The 20,842-nt window shown below is 43.4% G+C and overlaps 2 protein-coding genes across 2 annotated transcripts in view; one reads left to right on the top strand and one right to left on the bottom strand.

Moving 5' to 3' along the window:
• ALS2 (alsin Rho guanine nucleotide exchange factor ALS2) overlaps window positions 1–137 on the bottom strand; it is a 41,612-nt gene extending 41,475 nt beyond the window's left edge. The window contains exon 1 of the mRNA XM_086751003.1: window positions 72–137. The gene's annotated coding sequence lies outside the window, so the exon portion shown is untranslated. The remainder of the gene's footprint in view (window positions 1–71) is intronic.
• A 3,498-nt stretch (window positions 138–3,635) lies between these two features.
• Window positions 3,636–20,842, top strand: part of CDK15 (cyclin dependent kinase 15) — a 32,867-nt gene continuing 15,660 nt past the window's right edge. Inside the window, 7 exon segments of the mRNA XM_010129790.2 lie at window positions 3,636–3,739; window positions 4,404–4,483; window positions 7,994–8,088; window positions 8,855–8,917; window positions 10,908–11,031; window positions 11,612–11,732; window positions 16,270–16,363. Coding sequence (XP_010128092.2) covers window positions 3,636–3,739; window positions 4,404–4,483; window positions 7,994–8,088; window positions 8,855–8,917; window positions 10,908–11,031; window positions 11,612–11,732; window positions 16,270–16,363 — 681 coding nt within the window.

The raw sequence follows: 20,842 nt of genomic DNA, 5'->3' as shown, positions 1-20,842 counted from the left end.
TGGGCTCCGCACCTCCCTCCTCCTCGCCGCTACCGCCACCAACCCCGCCCTCACGCCACCGGCCGCCTCACCCGGCGCGGCGCTGGCTCGCTCGCTGACGGCCGGTCCCGCCGCCGGCTCCCGGGGCGCAGATCAGCTGATTCACGCGGCGGCGCGGGGGGGGGCCGTCGCCCTGCAGGGGGTGGAGCCCAAGCGTCGAACCGCGCGCGCAGGGGCGTCGGGTAAAGAGAGCGCAGCCCGGGGGCGGGCCCCGGCGCTCGCGCCGACGGGTCCCTCCCCGGGACAAAACAGGGCGAGACCCGCCTGAAGTGAGCACGGCCCCGCCCGCCTGCCCTCCTTCCGCCCGCCTCCCGCTTCTCGCCTCCCGCTTCCCGCCTCCAGCGGCAACCGAAACGCCGCGCGGCGAGAGCGGCAGACGGGGCAGCGGTGAGGTTGGTTGTGCAGCGGCACCGTTACGGTGTTGGCGCCAAGAGTGCAGGAACGACGCCTGATGATATATTTTAAAATATTAGAGGCACAAATAACGAACAAAGCTATAACCCCCGCAGGAAGCCTGATCAATAACTCGCAGTAATACCCGGCTGCCCTTTCCTGCTCCACAGGCCCTCTGAGTTTGGCTGTTGGTTTAAACGGGAGCGGGCCTGCAGCAGAGTCTTCTGAGATGCTAATCCAGAGCCTGCCCGCGGGCCAGGGCGACTCTTGATGTACATGTGTATGAACAGATGGCGCAGACACATTTTATGTATGTCTTTATACCTGCATAAATTTTACAAAGTATGTTTACAATATGTAGACACACGTGTTTGTGTGTATGCGCACTATATATATATGTGTTTCTACTTGAACAAGTTTTGTAAAATGTACTTCCATATGATGTCAGCACTTAGTAGACGATTTCTCACATTGCCTGAAGCTTTCCTTTAAAAATAACGTCTCTGAAGACAGGGATAGACTCTACTTTATAAACTCTTACATTTTCTAAGGATAACTATTAAACATTTCTATTAGAGCATTTCTTTGCTAACTGGAATTAATTCTTTTTTAATAATTTTTTTTTTCCAATAACCAGAACAACCAGCTCTTCCTAACTAGCAAAAATTGGATTATTTTTCTTTGTAACAGAGTAATTATCCTCTACTCCCTGACACAAAACATACCTAAGATTAAAATGAATAATCTTCATATGAATTAATATGTATAATTTTATAGTCTACTTTTTGTTCATTTATCTTTCCATTCCTTTGAAACAAGTATTACTTTTGCTTAAATATATTTTAAAAGTCCATTTGTATAAATATGGTCATAATTAAATACTTTCTAGATAAGAATCTTTGTACAGATGTGCACACAATGCTTGCATAACCAGTTTATTACTGAGTATGCTGCATCTAGACAACCTTTCTTAGTGAAGCAAAGGCAAGATTTCATAGCATGCATTCAAATTAGTACTGAAGGACCTAAGAGGTCAACATAAAAATTGCAGAGTATGATGCTTGCTCCCTCTCCCCCGGCCACATTTTCTTGTGTGGGTTGGCTGTTAGTCCTAGGAAGCTGCACAGTGAGTCCCACTCATGGGGGACTGAAAGAAGGGGACTTCTGTTTGCCCACATCCAGCCTAAGTCCACTGTGTGTTTCCTGCTCAGTACATAACTGATGAAATCTGTTTTGGGCTGGATTCATCAGTTTGCTCTGGCTATTTTGCCATATGGACAAGACTATTTTCTGTTAGCTACAACTCATCGCATCCCTTAGACAGGTGATCCAACAGGGACAGACAGCTCCCCATGCTGACATCACCAGCACATCATGGCTAAGAACGTAAATGCTGAAGCAGGGATTGTCAATGTGCAGCTCCTGCAGAAAGCACAGCTCAGCCACACTGCTCAGATAACTCAATTTGGAGCCTAATGGCACATAGAATAGTAACTGCTATAGACACGGAGGGAAGTCAAGGGCTGTTCCTGTATGAAAGCTATCACTTAATTTCCTAACATATTACACTGAGCGTTGTTTAACTGAAAGAAATGTGTACCAGCAGAAAGTCTGGATTTATTGCTGAATTCTCCATCTTTAGGTATGAAAAAATGTTGGCTGTTTTTGGAGGGCACATGCCAAATGAGCTGAAATCAATGGAGCTGCTCCAGAGGTGAATTTGGATCACTGCATGTTGGACTTTCAAAGAAAAACTGCAGAAATCACAAGACTGCTTGAGGCAGAGACTTCATGTGAGTCACATGAACTGTTATTACAGATGGAGGGATGAGGAGGAGCAAAGGAGAAAAAAAGAGATACATTTTAATGGAAACAGGACAACATGGGAGACATGTTGTGTGTCAGTGCTGTCAGACCAGGATGCTGCAGCTGCTGTTCAGAGAGAAGGGGCTCCCAACATATCCAAGGCCTTCAGCACACGGAAGCAGCACCTACAGCAGAGGTATTTAATATCCCACCACGATGCTTCTGCATTGAGATAGGTTAAGGCTGGGTTCTTCCAGTGGTTGTGAGAGTGCAAAACACTCACATTTGCTTCTAACCAGACAGCATCAAACACTGCAGCTTCAGGCTTCTGAAGCTACTGAAAAAGGATTCCGTGCCTTAGATGACAATAAATGCCTTTGATGTGATGAACGGGGAGAAGATTGCACTCCCGTGAGCTCTATGCCAGTGAGGGATGGTAAAACAGGGAGGGAGCCAACAACCTACAGTTCTGGAGGAGGCAGCATGCCATAGATTACAAATCCTGTTATATTTGCGTCAAATGATAATACAGGCACCCATCCAATGTAGCTGCTCAGGAGGAGCTTGCAGGCTGCCTGCCAGTCATTACTACTATTTTTATAGTTTATGGCACGGTTATGGTCTATGGGCAAAATCAACAGGCTGTGTAAATTATATAGTGGGGTGGGGAATGGAGGGGCAAGGGGTTAAGGGAGAGAAGAAGACATAAATTTAAACTTCCTGAAATTTCACTCCTGCATTTGGTTTTTAGTCCCTGCCCTAATAGATTGCTATCTAGAGATGAATAAATCAAGGGTAAGAGAAAATAACATGCATTGAGAACGATACTGGTAGAAATGTCCTCTGCAGTTAAGGCAGTTTTCTCTTCATATGTTCTCAGAGTGAGCGCTACCATTTACCAAGACAGCAACATACAGAATACAGACAGTTGCTCTCCTTACAGATGGAGCTGAGAAACTGTACTGATGATCCGTGCCTGGTGGGGAGGGAGATGAAAATGATGTGAAGTGCTCAAAGCCAGTGCAGTCAAGGAGAAAGGAAAGAATCAGATCAGTAAAATGGTGGTTTGCCAGTGATAGAGTTTGTCTTCTTTTCCTGTTCCAGCTGTCAGATGTAACCAGAGCATCCCTTCCTCTACCCTCACTGCAGGCCCTGCGGCTGCACACCCTCCAGAGTTGGAGGTGCAAGACGCAGAGGCCTTGGAGTTACGCTGGTCCTTTGCAGGAGCAGGACGGTGTGAAGAGTCTCAAATGGGTGAGTGTGCAGCATCCGCAGGGCCAGACAGGAGATATTTCATCCTACGATCATTCCAGCCATGAATAAGTATTTAATTACTGAATGACATGCTAGTAGCTTCTTGTTCTACCCAGCAATCTAAAATACATACCAATTTCTTCATGAAGCAGAGACAAGGCATCCCGTTCGGAGCTGCCACATCCTATGTACATCTAGAGAAGCTGTGTGAAGGATCCTCTGCAACTGTGTACAAGCGGATCAGCAGGTAAGCAGGGACCACTGGTGCCATTATTGCCTTCCCAGTGCCTGCTGAAAATACATGTTATGGGAATCCATAAGAATGAGCTTGAAGCTCAGGAATTCATAATACTTACAAGAAGATAAAGGCAAATCAAAAGTCCAGCTTTGCCTTTAACCAGGATGTTCACAAAGCTCCGTCACAGTTTTTCAGGGAACTCCTCCACTACAGCCGTGGAGGCCCCACAAAGACACTTTGCCCTGCAGCAGCATGCCAGGAGATGGTTTGGTGGCACCAGGGAGGGAGCAAGGGTTTTTCTTGGAATGAGGGGTCGCTGCATGATAGAAATATTGGAGGTGAAGCCATGCTGCCCTCACATGGGGGCAGGAAGGCTGTGAGAGGGCAGAATAACTGTGCCGAATAGCCCAATAAATAGCACTGCCCAAAGCCATGCTCTAGCAATACCCAGTCAGCAGAACGGTGCTACTCTAGCCAGGCGGACTGGTTCCCGTTTTGCTACTAATGAAGACAAGGTGGAGGGAGTTTGCAATTCCCTTTTGAGCTTGGCCTAGGTCGGGGAGTAAGCCCTAGAAATTTTGCTTGCGTAACTGTGGAGCACCTCAGGAGACTGTTAATATTGTCATGCTGAGCACTGAGGTACTTCATGTGACCTTCCACTCTGACCTGACAGGATCAATGGCCAGTTGGTGGCATTGAAAGTGATCAGACTGGAGACAGAGGAGGGAGTGCCCTTTACAGCCATTCAGGAAGGTAAGACATAAAAGAGCTTCTTCAAACACTGATGAAGAGTGACGGACATCATTCTTGAAGAGCATTTGTTTTAACCTGAAAAAGCTCCATGTGGCATCTTCCTAAGTCTTTTCTTGCCTACTTAACGTGCCAGCTGTCCTTCTCCCAAAACTCTTGGTTTCTTTATCGCTTCATGAAGAAGGTCTTTGTGCTGGGCTGGGTGAGCGTGTGATGGACAGAGGGGGAACCTGCTGGGTGGTGTATTCCCCTGTGACAAATGCATCTGAGCTTGTGCGTGCATCACGCCTGAGTGTGTCCTTCCTAGCAGTGTAGTGTCATCTTACACTTTCTACCTGCTACCTGCTCTGTAGTTGCTTTCTCATTCCCATTTCTATACACTAGGACTTCACAGCAGTTTTTGCTGCTGTTGCATTGGGCCATTGGGGACTGAAAGTGCTCTTTGCACCAGCACCTTTGCACAAGTGGTACCACTTTCCTGTGTGATGGCAGCTGATACCTGGAGCATCACAAACCCTAGCCTGAAAAGAAACACTTTCCATAAAACTAGTGTTTATCAACATCTATTATTTCAGCCTAGTAGAGAAATTCTTTCTATTGGTTGACTTTGTAGAGCACTGGGCAAAATGTCCGCAGCTTTCTCAGTTTCCTTGAGAAAGAAATACTTTTGTTTAAGTGCTTGATTTTGGCTGAATTGTATTTATATGTCCCTACAGACCAAGTTCACAAACTGCCTGGTTGATTAAGGCTTCTATTTTAGTCTGCTCTACAATCCCAAGAGCATCATAATCTGATTTATTCCTTACACACAGAAATATGCAACTCTCTTGCCAGTCTACTGTCTGGTATTAGTGAGAGCTATCAATGTAAGAGGTCACACATATTTTGTTTCTACTTCTTACTGCAGTTCAAAACTAGGGTTGACTTTGTCACCACAGGGATACAGTGTCAGGGACCACATGTGCCAGCTTTCACAGAGCAGCCCTAGCACAGAAGGACTCTCATACTGGTCAGCTCAGAATAATGAGAGACCTCAGTGGACCCACTCCAGGTTTAAAACAGTGTAATTAAGATAAGAAAGTTTACAAAGTCCTTGGTCCAATTCTGGGTGAAAGCACAGGAATACCTACCTAAATATTCCTGTTTACAGAGTGGCAGTTTCCTATGCACTCATTTGCTGTGGTGCTTTTGCTCTGCGTTTACACTTGTAGCCCACCAGTAAAATAAGCCTTAAAAGCTTTATCTACATAGAACTAATGATGCTCTAAAGATCAGCACTCCTTTAACATGCTCTACTGGACAGGCTGAGAGCCTTAACTTCATTCATTATGGGGGAAAACAAGAGTGATCCTATGAAGTGCCTACTTTAAATAGATCTTTTGTGTACTGCTGAGCTTTGCAGCATCTGACACCTCAAATTTACAATGTAAGTCAGCAGCACAAACAAAGCACAAGATTTATTAACACGGTGCATTCTGTGCTGCTCTGGAGGAATGGCACTTCCCTAACAAAGAACCGCTGCACTCCAGGAAGCCCCACAGAGACGAAATGCATTTAAAGCTCAGTTCTGACCGCAGCACCTGACACCCCAGCAGGGGGTTGTAGAAGCAACCAAGTGAGGGGCTGTTCCCAGAGGCCTGATTCAGGCACAAGGGCTGAATTCTCCATATTCCTGTGGACTCTCTGTACTGCTCCTCTGGAGCAACAGCTCTGGCCACAGGAGATTGTTGAGGTACCACAGAGCCCGGTTAGCAGCCCCTTTATGTAGCAGACGAGATCTAGCCAGAGTATCTTTACTGGGCAATTAGGTGCAATGTGGAGCATGTTTAAGGTTCATACTACTGCACACTGGAAACATACTGGTGGTAACTACATGGACTAGCATCAGGCAGTTTAGCTGCAGCAGCACCAAGCTCTGTGCAGACTGATTTTCAATCTGTGCTGTTTCCAGTACTGACGCTGAATCAGGCATCTCTTACTGCTCAGCAGCCTCAGTATTGCCATATGCTTAGGCCACAGCTGTGGAATACAGTGTATCTGGCTCTAGGGCTTTTAGAAACAGGTTAAATTGTAATGGTCACAAAAGGCAAAGTGCTAATCCAGTAAAAATTTGCTTTGCCAGCATGAAACTCTTCAAATTTCTTTTGCAGATTGTTTGAAAAACAAAAAGCAGCTTTTATCCAGGACCAAAACTCATTTGGCCTCCTACGGCCGGCCCAGGCTCTGTATTGTGTGCTTCAGCTCACTCAGCAGAAACAAGATTGTATGCCCATGCCTTATCTGAATGAAATTTGTAGCACTACGTGGTCTAACAGTAAACTAATTTGGTTTTAATCAGCAGGGAAAGGTGAGTCTGGAGCAGCTCTGAGGCTATTCTGCTGTGTCAGAAGCTGAACTAAACCTGACCCTTGTTTTGTGGAGCTTTGGGGCTTCTGCCTGTGCACAGTTTTGATATAACAGCTGGCTCAGATTCTTCAGTAGTGCCAGGGATCTACAGGCAGAACGATCTCAGCTCCATCACTTCCCTGTGTCCCTCTTCTGTATAGACCTATGGCAACTATTGTCTCAAACTTACGGTAGCAAATGATGAAGCTGTGCATGCTCATCCCCAGTAAAGACTGTCGTAGAGACTTTCTGCTGACAAGCTGCCTTCATGAGTGGTCGGCTGGAGCCTGCTCTATCATGAGAAACCTAACACAAGGCTGAAAGGCTCAGAAGGCTGTAGCTTTTGTGTTAGCATCAGTCAGTTCTGAGTCTTGGTGAAGGCATGTCACCACCTAAGGACCAGGGCCACACAGTTGTAATGATGCTTTAGGCTGAAAGAAAAATGGTGCCAAAGTTGAACCACGACAGTTATATAAATACAAACAAGTTACTGCTCACTCAGTAATTTTATCATCTCTGCTCTTTGAGTTTTAAACCAGAGAAAGTAACCAATATGCTTTCTCCAAGCTAAAAGCACAGGGTTAAATTCAGAATTCAGCTTAGCATCTACAGTGATTTTTTTGAGGGGGAGATCTTTACACCCTAATATTGTGAAGCTGGAAGCTGATAGAAACTCAGCTTTCCCCAGAAGTCTCGTAAGGGTTCCGCTGAGGGCACATGCCAGGGGGTGGATGGGAGAAGGATGAGAAGCTCAGTGACAGGCCGGGGGCTGCTGCATTCTGGCTCTGGGAGCTCCCAGCCCTTGCCTCTTGGCATTTGCCTTGAAGAAATTATTTCTCCTCATCTGACAAGCTGACAACTGGGAACTCTGAACTGCTATTTCTGACAGAGGCAAGATCCCACCTGTGAGAGATGGACGGGTTCCTGCCAAGCCTGGAGCACTGATGCTTGCTTCTCTAAGGAGCTATTCCATCCTCCTCCAGAATCAGTAACTGCTGCTTCTTACAGAACTGCCAAGTTTGGACTATTTCTCCCCAGTTTTTTATTTTCATTGCCTTGCTGTGTGTACTGTCTCCTTCCACTTCCAGCAGCAGCAGTTACGTTCATCTTCCTTTTGTGTTTCCCCAGCTTCTCTTCTCAAGCATTTGAAACATGCCAACATTGTACTGCTTCATGACATTATCCAGACCAAGGAGACACTGACATTTGTCTTTGAGTACATGGTGAGTTGATCTTTTTCTAGCTTCCTGTGGAGCTAGTACTGGGAAGTGGCTGCATAATTAATTTATTGCATTATGAAACATCTACAAAGAGACGAGTTGTAATCCTTTAGTGCAATGATTGATTTTCCTTCTTGATCTCCTGCTTTCCTGCCACGCAGCCTTACTCTATGTGACAGCTGTATGCAAAAATGATTCCACATCTTGTCTCCACTAGGGTGGCAGATACTATTTACCTCCATTTCTGCCTTGACAACACAATAAAAGTACTGTTCTTGAGCCACAGCAAGGATGGGAAGTAATGATACAAGCTCACAAGTTGAGGTCAGATTTGGCCCTGACCCCAGTGGCTCACCATGACCAAGCTGTGGGTTGCTCTCATGGGGACAGCAGGATGCCAATAAAAAAGTTGTCAGCATGAGTCTTGCTACTTCTGTGGCTTTTGCTGATAGCTATCAACCAAGTTCTAAGGAAAATACGGGGCTATGTCTTCTTACTGCATCTTTATGATTAATTCTGGGACAAATATGAATTATGTTAACTATCAGCTTCAGTTCATAAACTGTTAGGGTGAGATAGGTCACCCAGGTCCCTGATTTGATCCAGCACTTAAATGCATCCTTGTGTGCTGCATCAGATCAGATGTTCACCAAGGTGAAAGAGACATATTTGTAGTAGTTGCGTATTTTTTCCGTTTACAGAAGAGGCATTGTTGGTAGAAGCATTTTACATTAGTAGCTTGGACCTCAAGTTCTTTTCTTTTATTTAGCACACAGATCTAGCACAGTACATGAGCCAGCATCCTGGAGGACTTCATTCATGCAATGTTATGGTGAGTTTCTTAAAAGACTACTATCCCTTAAAGCAAGGGAAGTGTTATTCTCCACTATGTATGGTCACTATAAATTGCTTACTAGTATTTATTTGTTCGATATATAACAAACACTTTGGAGAAAAGCTGCCTTTGATAAAGATGTAACAACCTCCCTCTCAGTCTCCAAAGCCCTTTTTTTCAGTTAGTCCCTCTTCCCATTTCCTGAGCCTGCAAGACTTCAACTTTTGTGAACAATGATATCTTGTGGCAAGCAAATCTGTCTCTACACAAATTTGTATCCTCTCATCATTAGAATACATTATTCATCTCTCTAATTAAAAACTCTCAAATCTCACGCCTCATCTGGAACTATCTTCATATTTACGGTCATTTAAATCGCTTTTATTTCTACTACAGCTTGTTGGGAATGGTTGACTGGACCTGAGCACAGCTGAAGATGTGCCCTTACTTTATAGACTGATGTTATAATCGTCTCCTACGCTCCTTTGTACACATCTTCACATTTAATTAACTTTCAGGATTGTTGCTGCCCACTAACTTAAAGTTTCACTGCAGATGTCCTCAGTGAATGCCTGGGTCCTTTTTCTGAGCAGCTTCAGTTAATTTATCTTACAGCTGTCAACAACAACTTTGTTTCTTATCAAGCTGCCTATTCATCTGACTTTGTCAGATCTCTCTGAAGTTCCTCACTGTTACTTCTTATCGCAGCTAATCTAAATACTTATGTCATCTTCAAATGTTGCCACCTTGTTCACATCTTTTTCCAGATAGTTGTTAAGCAACACCAATTCTAATGAAGTTTCTTGGGGCCCCAGATTTTAAACATCCTTAAAGCTCAGATATGTCCCAGATGCAGCGTAGTTTTGGCACAGATCTCAAGCGCTCTGCTACCAGGCAGGCTTGTAAAGCCCATGGGGTACATGGCTGTAACATGTACTCACTGGCATTTCTGTGAGTAAACAGCTGCTATGCTTTCCTGCCTCAGATCCTCATTGTCAGCAGGAACTGAACTGAACTGCAAAATGATTTACTGCTTCTTTAGGAGGGTCATCTAGCGTCCTTCATTTTTGCTGGCAAATGTTTGGTTTTTTCTCTAAATGATTCCTAGTGAATATGATGCAAGTATTCAGAATATTACAGGGACATTTTTCTGGCACAAGAATGACCTATGGGTGTCGCTGTTTTTCCTCCTCTTCAGATTAAGATTCTGGTGAAAAATATCTTTTCTCTGGTCAAGTCTAATTACTTTTGCTGTGTTTTGTTTTTATCCCCTGTCCAATTTCATACTTTGTTTCAGCCCAGCTTGTTTTACCCGAGGCCTATTTACACTGCCATGGTGGTGGGAGTTAGATATTTCTTGCTTGGTTGCTTTCTTGCTTGCTTCATTCATCATACCTTATTTGCCATATCTGGTCAAATCAGGTGACCGTGTTTTCTCCTAGCTTGAAGATAACAGTTCACATTGTCAAATCAGCCAGTTCACTGGTCCAGCTTATACTGGGAGGAGCTGGTGTGTACAGCAGCCGCAGAACTCCCTCTGCTGGTGTGAAGCTGGCTCAAATGGGCAAAGCGTCCAGCTCCTTAAACCTTCACTTTGCTTGGCTGTATGTCTTTGTCTTGAACACCGAAATTAGAATATCTGCTGTTCTGCAAGCCGAGTCTGTGTTTTGGCAAGTTGCGCTTGCTCCTAAAATCAATAGTCCATTTAAAAAAAAAAAGTTAAATTGCCAATATATGCCTTAGGGACTGCACTATAACTGCCCTCATGGTCAAATATTCCACCCTGGAAACCTCAGAAAGCTGCAGGGCAATCATACCTCACTGCAGTTTTGTCTTCCTCAGCCAGCTCTATGCATTTTTGGGATTTTTACTGGTTTCTTACTTGCTTTGTCTCTGCTTTGTTCCAGGAGTTCTTCTGAAGTTCAGAGTTAATGTATCAATGCAAAGTCACACAAAATCATTTCAGGTTTTTGTTGGCTTTTTCTAGCTCTTCATGTTCCAGCTTTTGCGCGGCCTGGCTTACATCCACCAACAACACATTCTTCACCGTGATCTGAAACCCCAGAACTTGCTCATCAGTTGCCTTGGTGAGCTCAAATTAGGCGACTTTGGTGAGTCACAGTTTGGATACTGCTAATATATCTGCTCAGACTGAAGCTTTAGCATGCATATAGATCTGTATCCACAGTCAATTAAGGCACAGAAGCATAACCTCTTCCTGAACTTCAGGAAACTTTCTGTGGTCAGTCCGGCCTTTCTTGCCTTTATACTGATTGGTGCAGGGAGTAACCTCATTTATGTCACAGCAAATACTGCCACATAAAACTGGTTCAAGAGAAATGAAAATCAACCCTTCCCTCTTCACAAAATAATGTAATATGTAGAGTCCACAGCAATGTGCTGAACCAAAAGGCTTTCTTGGCATTGGTTTGGAATGGCTGCTTCAGTCACAAATGGTTAAGTCCTGCAAAACACAGCATGTTGCTTGATCTGATCTGCCCCAGAGGTATATTCCAGACGCACTTTCTTTGACAATTACTTGTAAACTGCATTGGGATTGCTTGTGTTTAAAGATCCAAGAGAAAATAATGTCCTGTTTCCAATTGGTATTATCATCTATGAGTTGTACAGGTAGAAGGACTGTCCTAGCACAGCGGTCTTTTTTTTTTTTTTTTTTTTTTTTTTCTTCAGGCCTTGCTCGTGCCCAGTCCATCCCCAGACAGATACACTCCTCTGAAGTGGTGACACTTTGGTACCGTCCTCCTGATGTGTTGCTTGGAGCTACAGATTATTCTTCTGATCTAGATATCTGGTAATGACCAATTTCAAAGCATCTGAGGTCCCTTGGGAAAAATCATCTTTATCTGATTTAAATTAAGTAAACCAAGTTGCAGTAGATACAGTCATAAGTAGAGGAATTAGCACCTGTGAGCAGAAAATGTGCTGAGTTCACAGAAGTTTTTGGGAATTATGTCACTACATCTCAGCTATGGATTTATATAAACTTCATCTGATAATATTTATGAGATATGTACATCTCATTTGATAACGTTTATTTTCAGGTCTTGCAAGAGAACACCTTTGCTTAATTCACTTATTGTTTTGTATCTATGTGGTTGACTGAGTCAGTGGTAGCTCTCCACAGCAGTGGTTTTGTGCAGAAACAACTGCACCAACAATGACTTTGGCCTCGGTAACAAAAGGTGGCATTAAAGGGTTTCTGAATGATTCTGGAGATAGAAAGGTGTCTGAGATTTTAATTATTTCTGTGATACTTTGTCCTTCTCAAAGAACACGTCTTAGATGCACTCAGCATCTCATACAGGAGAAGGGGTCTGCTTTGATAAAGCCTTCTTACCCTACGAGCTCTATCACAAAATCTTAATGTGGCTGGGAATCACAGGAAAAAAGCTGCACATTAACAGAGCTGAAGGGAGAGGGGTCTCTGAGAGCAGGCAGAAAGTAGGAGAGGATGAGGGCTTCCCAGGGGTGCCACTGGTCCTTCTGGGCTGCCTTGGATGTGTAGCTGGGCCCTGGGGTTCATCTGCCTTCTGGCTCCCTTCTGCACCAGCATGAGCCCACTTCCTCAGTCACAACACAGTCCTAACTTACTCACGGACAACATGTAGCTCACGAAGTTGCAGGAGACTGCCCTTATTCTGGGCAATTTTATATCTGTAGGTGGTATTGCTGCTTCACCCTGTCTTCAGACTAATTGATTTTCTGCCTGTGCGTCACACCAGGACTTTTCTTAACTGCTTTGCAGAGTCAAAGGCTGGGAAAGGGTAGGAGTGCAGCAGGCTAAAGAATATGCAGGATGAGTGCTGGGAATGCTTACAAACAGCAACGCTCCAGGTCTTCTCAGGCTGCATCCCCCTCCAGAGATCTGCAGCTTATCAGAGACTCCAGTGGCCTAAGTCTGGAGGGCAGTGCAGGGGAACAGAAGCTTTTAGTTTGTTCACTTCCCTAGGCCTGCTGCTAATTTAATTGCTTAAATATTTCTCTCAGGAGGAAAACCTTGCTAAATTCTAATGGCATCTAGCTGCTAAGCCAGTCTAAATAGCCCTGCCTTCTCTCCCCCACTATCTGTCACTTCTCCCCTCCAGACGGTCTCTTAGGAACGTCTGCCAAGTTTGAAGAAGATGCCTGCCTGGCAGACTGGAGAGTTTGTATTAGGTAGATGCTGGTATAAGCCTGTTTGTTTGGGTTTTTTTCTGAAAGTCAACCCCTGTCCACAGCCCTGGCTAGGCACAGAAAGCCTGGCGTTTCTGCCTGGGCAAAACCAACATCCCCACTACGTAACTCTGCTCTAGTGTAATGAATAGTGACACAGGAGTAGTATACAAAGATCCCATCCAGCACTCCGACCAGCTCTAACAGCGCAGTACTCTCAGTCTCACTGAACTACATTCACACTATAGGCACCTTTGTTATAACGCCTCCTTATAATAACAACATTCAAAGTGTTTGCCCTAAAGAAAGATGTCATGCTGAGAGAATAGAGAGTACTTTAGTAAGGTCTATTCAGTAACTTCCTCTAACAAGAATCATTTATTATCTTGATGTACACTGCATTTAAGTTCAATTTTTGTCTATTAGGAAATAATGTGAATTCACACAGATGTTACTTGTCTATTGGGAAGAAAGGAAAAAAAAAACCTTATGTCTTTTGGATGCTGCAATTTACATGAAGGCAGGTCAGAATGCCCTTGGTAATGGTATGAGACAGTGGGTGTTAAAGCCTTGGTTTAAAGAAACCAATTATAACAAAATAAAAGATTATGGCAATTCATGCATAGTGTGCTTGGGCAGCAGTACTGCCAGTGGGAGGCACATGGGAAGTGAATGAGGCCTTGAATAGATGAAGAAAGAGATACAGAAGGAGACTCACTTGCATTTGGACTAACTAGAAAAGCTGCTTTAATCTCTCTATATCTTTTTTCTCTCTCTTTCTCCCTCACTATCTCTTCAAGACTTTAGAAGATTCAATTAAGGGAATTCAGGGAGACTAACGTATTGAGAGATTACACTGGCTATCAGAAAGACTTTTTTAAGAAAAAAAAACCACCAAGGGTTTTATGCACATGTAGCACTCGTAGCTGCTAACATCCTGAGCGCCTCAAGTCATATCTTTTTTTTTAGTCAGGCTTTCCTTGTGTAATCTTCCATTAATAAAAAAAAAAATCAGTCACAGGAATCTTCCCAGGTCATTTTATGTAGAATAGGAGTTCCCATGCAATCATTTTAACATGTATCTACCAGGGCCACTAAAGCTTTCTCCCCAGCCTGGTTCCCATTGTCCTGCTATGCCAAACTGGGAGAGGTAGGCTAAGGGCTCCACTGTACAGACCACACTTGGTGAGGAACAAGAGAAAGGATCTATTTCTGGTTAAATATAAAATTGCAATCTCCCAATGCCACAAAAACTGTGGAGAGGGAACTCTGGGATGCCGCAGAGATATCTTAGATCTTAATTCTGATGAAGTCGTCTCTCCATTGTGTGATGCAGCACTGCAGGCTAAGGAGTAAGTGCAGCGTTCAAACCTGCTCCAGGGATTGCAGGCAGATGCAGCCGTGCTGTCTGAACCAGCTTTGTTTATGCTCACTGGAACTAAATATCCTCATAACCAGTTATACCTCTCCTACTACTTTAGTAGTCACTGTCTTGCTTCCCCTGCATATCTGGCACGTGCTGAAACATCACATCTAGATGTGCAAGGATGACCAAAATGAATACCGCAGATGAGTTTGATCTCAGGCTTTCAGCTGACCACAGCCAGGTGGGAAAAGCATCTCCAGTATTGCAAAAACAAGGTGCAAGGGGTAACAGTAGTACAGATGACCAGAAGAGATTACTAGTTGTTGCTCAGCAAGTAAAAATAATACTTTCAGAGTCTGTTAGACAAAGTTGGGTTTTCAACATTTGAACTTTTTACTTTGGTTACTTTTGCTGTAACCAAAGAAGACTGAGACTGAAACCTGAAAAGCTGGAATGAGGCTTAGTGAAAAGGCAGGAAACCTCAAAAAAGTTTGGAGGAAAAAGATTAAAAAGTAAATGAGCAGAGTTTGATACCATACAATAAGAGATGGAAATACTTGCAAATAGGTAGGTCTACCCTGAGCACAACTATTATTGCTAGCAGAACTAATCCACCTTAGTAAAATTAAAAGTTTTTTGCAGGGTTTGGTGTTTTTTTTTTTAAGCTGGCTAGTTTGCTTTGGCACAACTGCAAAGCAGGGGATGGGATAAAAATAAGAATAGTTTAACTTGCTATTGTCACCAAGTTCTTTATGCTATGAAAACTTGCCTTCAGTTTGCCTGAAGCTAATTGCTTCTGAAGGAAAAAATCACTCTAATAGTTGGTGTCTCTGTGTTCTTTCTGCATCTAATGTGTCCTTCAAGCCAATATACGGTGTAGTAGTTCCCTATTTATCTCTCCTATTGTTATCACTCCAATATTGTACCTTTTTTTCTCATGGAAAACAACCCAGTATTCCACAGGCTTCTGCCACAACCATCTTTTTTAGATGGTTGTAACAGGATAAGTTGAAAGAGACCTGAAACAAATTGCTTGGTTCTGGAATAAAAGATGGTGCTTAGTGGGTTTCTTTTCCAAGGGTATCACTTGTCATGTTATGTTGGTGAAGGGTGGGGTTTTTTTAGAGGATGATTGTTGATGAGAAAAAGGAGATGGGAGCAGACTTGTATGGAACTTTGCTTTATTTTTTTCTAAAATCCTGAAGGAGTGTGAATGGGATGAATCTCTAGTCTGCTCCTGTCCTATTTGACTTGTCAGCTTTTTAATTCAAATGTTTCAATCTGAAGGGCTTGGATGAGGTTAGTGATACTACGTACAACTTGCAACAAGGGCCAGTTGCAAGTGCTTAGAACGGTGCTGCAAGACCAGGGATGTGTAAGATGGCCCTTCCCAAAGGAAACTTTCCTGACTTCCCACAGTCAGTAGGGTTTTTTAGAATGCTGCATCCTGCCTACCACCATACTGTAGAGGTGTATCAGCCTTCACTGAAGCCTGTATTTATTTACATAGATACAGGCACCCCATGTCCTGCTTTGCTTCACACACATGCACACACACACACACACACTCTCTCTCACTAGATGACATGAGGTGGGTATACAATACCTACACATCAGACTGGTACTTTTTAGACTTGAGCTGCAAAATATATAGAGTTTACAGCTTATATCAGGATTTCTGCATTTATAAATCAGGATTTCTAAATTTCCATTTCAACAATTATCTCTCTTCCCTTCTCCCTGCCCATCCCAACAATCATATTATATATGTCATATATGTGAATGAGTTAATACCTTGGGTTTCTTGCAGGAGTGCAGGCTGTATACTTGTTGAAATGACCCAGGGCCAGCCAATATTTGCAGGAACTTCTGCTACTCGTGAACAGCTGGCGAAGATCTGGGCGGTGAGTAAAATATACCTGGAAATGGGAAAGAGTCCCAAGCACATGTCCTGTGAATAGCAGAAGTAATTTGGTCCAGTCTGCCAAGTTCACAGACTTTGTAACCCACTTTATATTTGGCAACTTTCTTACAGACACAGGAGTAAATCAAATGACTTTCCTTTGATGTTTGTCATCTCATCAAAAATTTAAAGCCAATTAAAGTGACATCAAATTGAAGAAGGCATAAAAGGTGTGCAGGTACTGCAAATTCTATTCCTTGTTAAATCCTTTACTTACTGTAGGATACAGCACTCCATATTCTCACAAAGGACCTCTAATACTGCTCTTAAACTATGAAAATGGCAAGACACTGAGGTTTTTCAGAGATCCTTCTTCATTTTAACTTGGAACATCTTGTATCTTCCAGTTTATGGTGCAGCCCTAGAGACTGCTTTGGCATAATGGAAAGTGTGAAATTACTTTATAAAGGCAGCAATGAGTGAGAGCAGACTTATTCAGGAGCCTCTTAAGCTGTTTTTTTTCTGCTGGGGAAACTGAAACACAGAGCCACATCCTTAGTGCGGCTCGGTAGAACTGAGGCAGTTACCAGCACTAGTGGATTCTCTGTGTTCCTGAGTGCTTGCTGCTGACCCTGTTACTGACTCGACAGGAAGGTCAGCCTATAGATTTCTATTGGGTTTTGCTGTAGGTGTCTGCCCTTTCACTTCTCCTCCCACGGATTTACTCTTCTGCATAGAGTATTTCTCAACATGGATTTTCAAAGCAGAAAATACAGAAAACTGAAATTTGGAAAGGACTTTATAGCCTCAAGTCTGTGTAAGTCAGATTCTTCCTTCTTAATCCCTTCATCCAGAAACACTCCTGCCTGGTAGGGTTCTCCCCTCTGCTTTTAGCTAGAATTCAATAAAAAGACAGACAGGCGGGTCCAGTTCTTAGACTTGAGTTCAGTCCATTTAAATAAATACTGAATTTCTCTTTGACAAAGAGTGAAAAAAAAAATTACTGAGTTAAAAAAAAAAATCCATACTTGGCCAATTAACAGGGTTCAAAGGCAGGACATGGTCCAGTTTCCCAGAGTGTGAATGAAGGGTATCCTTCCACTTAGAGCTCTGAAATCTCTGGATACATTTCCTGTGGTTTTGCAGTTGGAGTGTTATAGCCCTATCGTCATTTCTCCGGTATTATAACTAATACCTTGATTAATAGGATTTGTGCTATAGAAGGCAAGAAAACCTTATTTAAAAATCATGAGGAAGCTTTAAGAGCCATGAAATAATTAGTGCCTTTCACAGAAGGTTTTATGTTATTATACAGCCTGGAATGAAGCTTTGTGTTAGGTCAAGATTTCAAAGCTCCTTAGAGGCTTTCGATGCCTAACTTGAGATATTTCACTGAGTGTGAGGTTCAGAACAGGGATTCCTACTGTTTTCTAATAGTCAGTTCCTTTCATGTACCAGTAATAGAGCCACCCTGCACTGGTGTAGAGACTGTCTGTGTTTCTGTGCATGAGTCTGTATCACCCAGCGTGCGTATTTCCACGTAGGACTGTTGGTTCAAACACCCTATAGATATACAGCTGGAAAATCCTCATTCTGTGAAATGCATTTGTCCTGCTGAATCATCACAACTGACTGACTGTCATTTCACCAACATTTCGTCTACAGGCAAGTGCCACCTTAAGCAGTCTCCATCCCGCATTTCCATCCCTGGCTGCTCATTCCTGCTCCTCTGTCACCCCTCACATGTGGGGCTACATGAACTGGGGAACCTATAACTTGAGTTTCTTCTTGGTTTACTCTAAACAAGAACAGTTTATTTACCCAGTTCTTCATCTGGCTGCAAAAACAGTAGTACTAATGCCCAGTATTACTAATGAAGGGGTGACACAGAAGCAGGACCAAATGGGAAGGGGGTAAACAGGAAGGAGCTGCGTAGGCTGGCAGTGCTGGTTATGGAAGTGTGGCCTGAGTGAACGTGAACTGCAGCGTCTCCAGTCCTCTCATGGCATGGAGAGTAAGCAAACCTGGCAAACTTAAGATCCATAATTCAAATTTCAAGAGATCAGGCATAGGTTTTGCATTCAAAAGCTCCATCTTATTGATTAACTTTGTGCTAAGAAGGACTTCACGTGGGCTGGATTAGGCTGCAGTATGCCACTAGCGTACTTCTGCGGCTGAGCCCAACATGTGACAAGCCGAAGGAATGAATAGAAGGCTTCTCTATGTGAAACATAAAATATAACTTCCCAGCCAAACTAAGCAAAATCAGCTAGGTTGATTCCTTCAGCTGGTTCATCACAGGAGAAGCAAGCAGTTAGAGGACAGAGAGAGTGGATAATGATTTATACCAACTTAAAGCACTTGCTGAAATATGGGCATTGTAAATATGTTTCTGGCTGAAACTATGCCTCTTCCAAAGTGGACTGAACTGAGCTGCTCCAAAACCTTTCGTTACAGTAAAAAGTGCCTGCTTGGAGAAGCTTGGCAAAATAGCTATTACAGAGAAGCTGTTTTGCTTTGTCTGGTGGCATGGGTCAGAGAGTTAACAGCTAGATTTAGGGTGGATACTCAGCAGATAAAACAATCCCAGAGTATAATTAATTTCCATTAAATAAATATAACTCATTGTCTGATTTGGCAAGGAATCTCATTAAAGGTCCAGGGGTAGAAAAAAGGGAAAAGGAAATGAGAAGATCACCTGTCCCATAACCATGGAAATTCAAAACTAGATCAGAATTAATGGGTTGGAATAGCATCTTTTGTAAACAAAAGACTCAGAAAATAGAAATATAATCCATATTTGTCTGGCATTTAGTGACTGGTGCTCTGAATGCTTTAACACCTCAACTCAGCAAAATTTAAGCATTTGCTGAAAACCTTATGTAGCAAAGTACCAGCATGCATAAATAACTATTCTCTTAAATTCTTCACCAAAGAGAGGCAGAGTGCTGAGTGGAGCCAGAGGATGATTTTACTATGTACTGAACTTCCCCAGCTCCCTCTGATGCCTTTAGGACTGATGGCTTACAAGAAATCTCGAAGAATGAGGGCCCAGATAAATGCGGGGATGACACTTCAGAACACACACCTCGATTTTCAATGCAGAATATTTTACAGGTTTTGTTGTGGCTTCCTGGAAAGCTAAGGCGAGAGCAAAAGAGAGCAAATTCTGGATGCAGGTTCAGATTCCAACTTTATCTTCCCTGTGCACATTGATTTTGCTTTGGGCAGACCTGCCCTACTTACATGATACACACACCAGTCAAAAGCGCATCCTCTTCCAGAGTTGTCTAATTACCCTCAGCGTGAGTGACCTTCCAACATCCTTACATGGCTGAATCCCACAAGGCACCTTCTCTTTGGGGAGCTTTCAAGGGTCCAAGACTGATTTAGGGCAGTTTCCAAGACTGATTTTACAGCTGAGCAGAGACAAGGGTCCTATCCCTTGGTCTTTGCTGTGAGGGCTGAATCCATAAACAGTTTGGAAACATGGCCTACAGGAAGCCACTCTATCTTGCTTCCCACCCCATTCCACCACACTAATATGTGCCAGCCCTGAGATGCAATCCCTGCTTGTAGCTGTCTTCGCCAGGTAGCTGTAATTGTCCTCACAGCTGTTTTCCAACTGTGAGTGAGAAAAGCAATCAGTTACCAGATGCATAACAACTGCAACAGACAAGCTTTCTTCCTTCTTTAATGCATTTTTTTACTGATGCCTGTTTTCTTGCAATCTTATCACAAGTTTCTGTGAGGCCAAGCTCCGGGTATCATAGTTCTCAGCTTTCATTTTAAGGAAAAGGAATTGTCTATCATATGCAAAGTGTAACTAATGGGAGGCAAATCTAATGTTGGAGAAGAGGAAGTGAATAAAAATCCCTGTTAAAATTTCACCATTTTTTAAGGAAATCTGATAATTTTGGGAGGTGTCTAGATGATAAGCTTTGAATGCTTGGAGTTAGCAGTACTGATTTATAATACCGTATCACACGCTGTGAACTCTTCTTAAATATATGGCTTTACCACTTCAGCACAACTCATCCATGTCAATAGGCATAAGGCACTTTGCATGTGGTAAGTAATAATAATAACAACGCTAAACATCTGCAACGGCAACCAGCACAGAAATACAGATATGCTTGATCTCACACATTTCAGCAACTAAAATGAGGCTGGAGGAGGCTTTACTGGCCCAGACTTTGCTCAGTGAGGACCTACTTCTGAAGACCACAATTCACAATAAAGTCCAAAAACACTGATGAAACTCTGGACCCCTGAGGATGAGACACTGGACTGCTTTCTAGCACCTGCCACTAGACCTGCCTGCCAGCTTTTCTTTTTCACCTCAGAATGGTAGGGGTTTCTATCACAGCTCACAGCCTGTGCTGCCACTGAACATATCGGCTGCTGCCAGTGCAAGTGGACAGAATATGTCCCCAGTGCAGCTCTGGTGCAGGAGGACACCTTCAGTGGTGGCAGGGCT

Source organism: Chlamydotis macqueenii, chromosome 6 (genome assembly GCF_036417535.1).
Source record: "Chlamydotis macqueenii isolate bChlMac1 chromosome 6, bChlMac1.mat, whole genome shotgun sequence".
NCBI classification, from domain to species: Eukaryota; Metazoa; Chordata; class Aves; order Otidiformes; family Otididae; genus Chlamydotis; species Chlamydotis macqueenii.
This window is presented reverse-complemented; position numbering and strand designations above follow the sequence as displayed.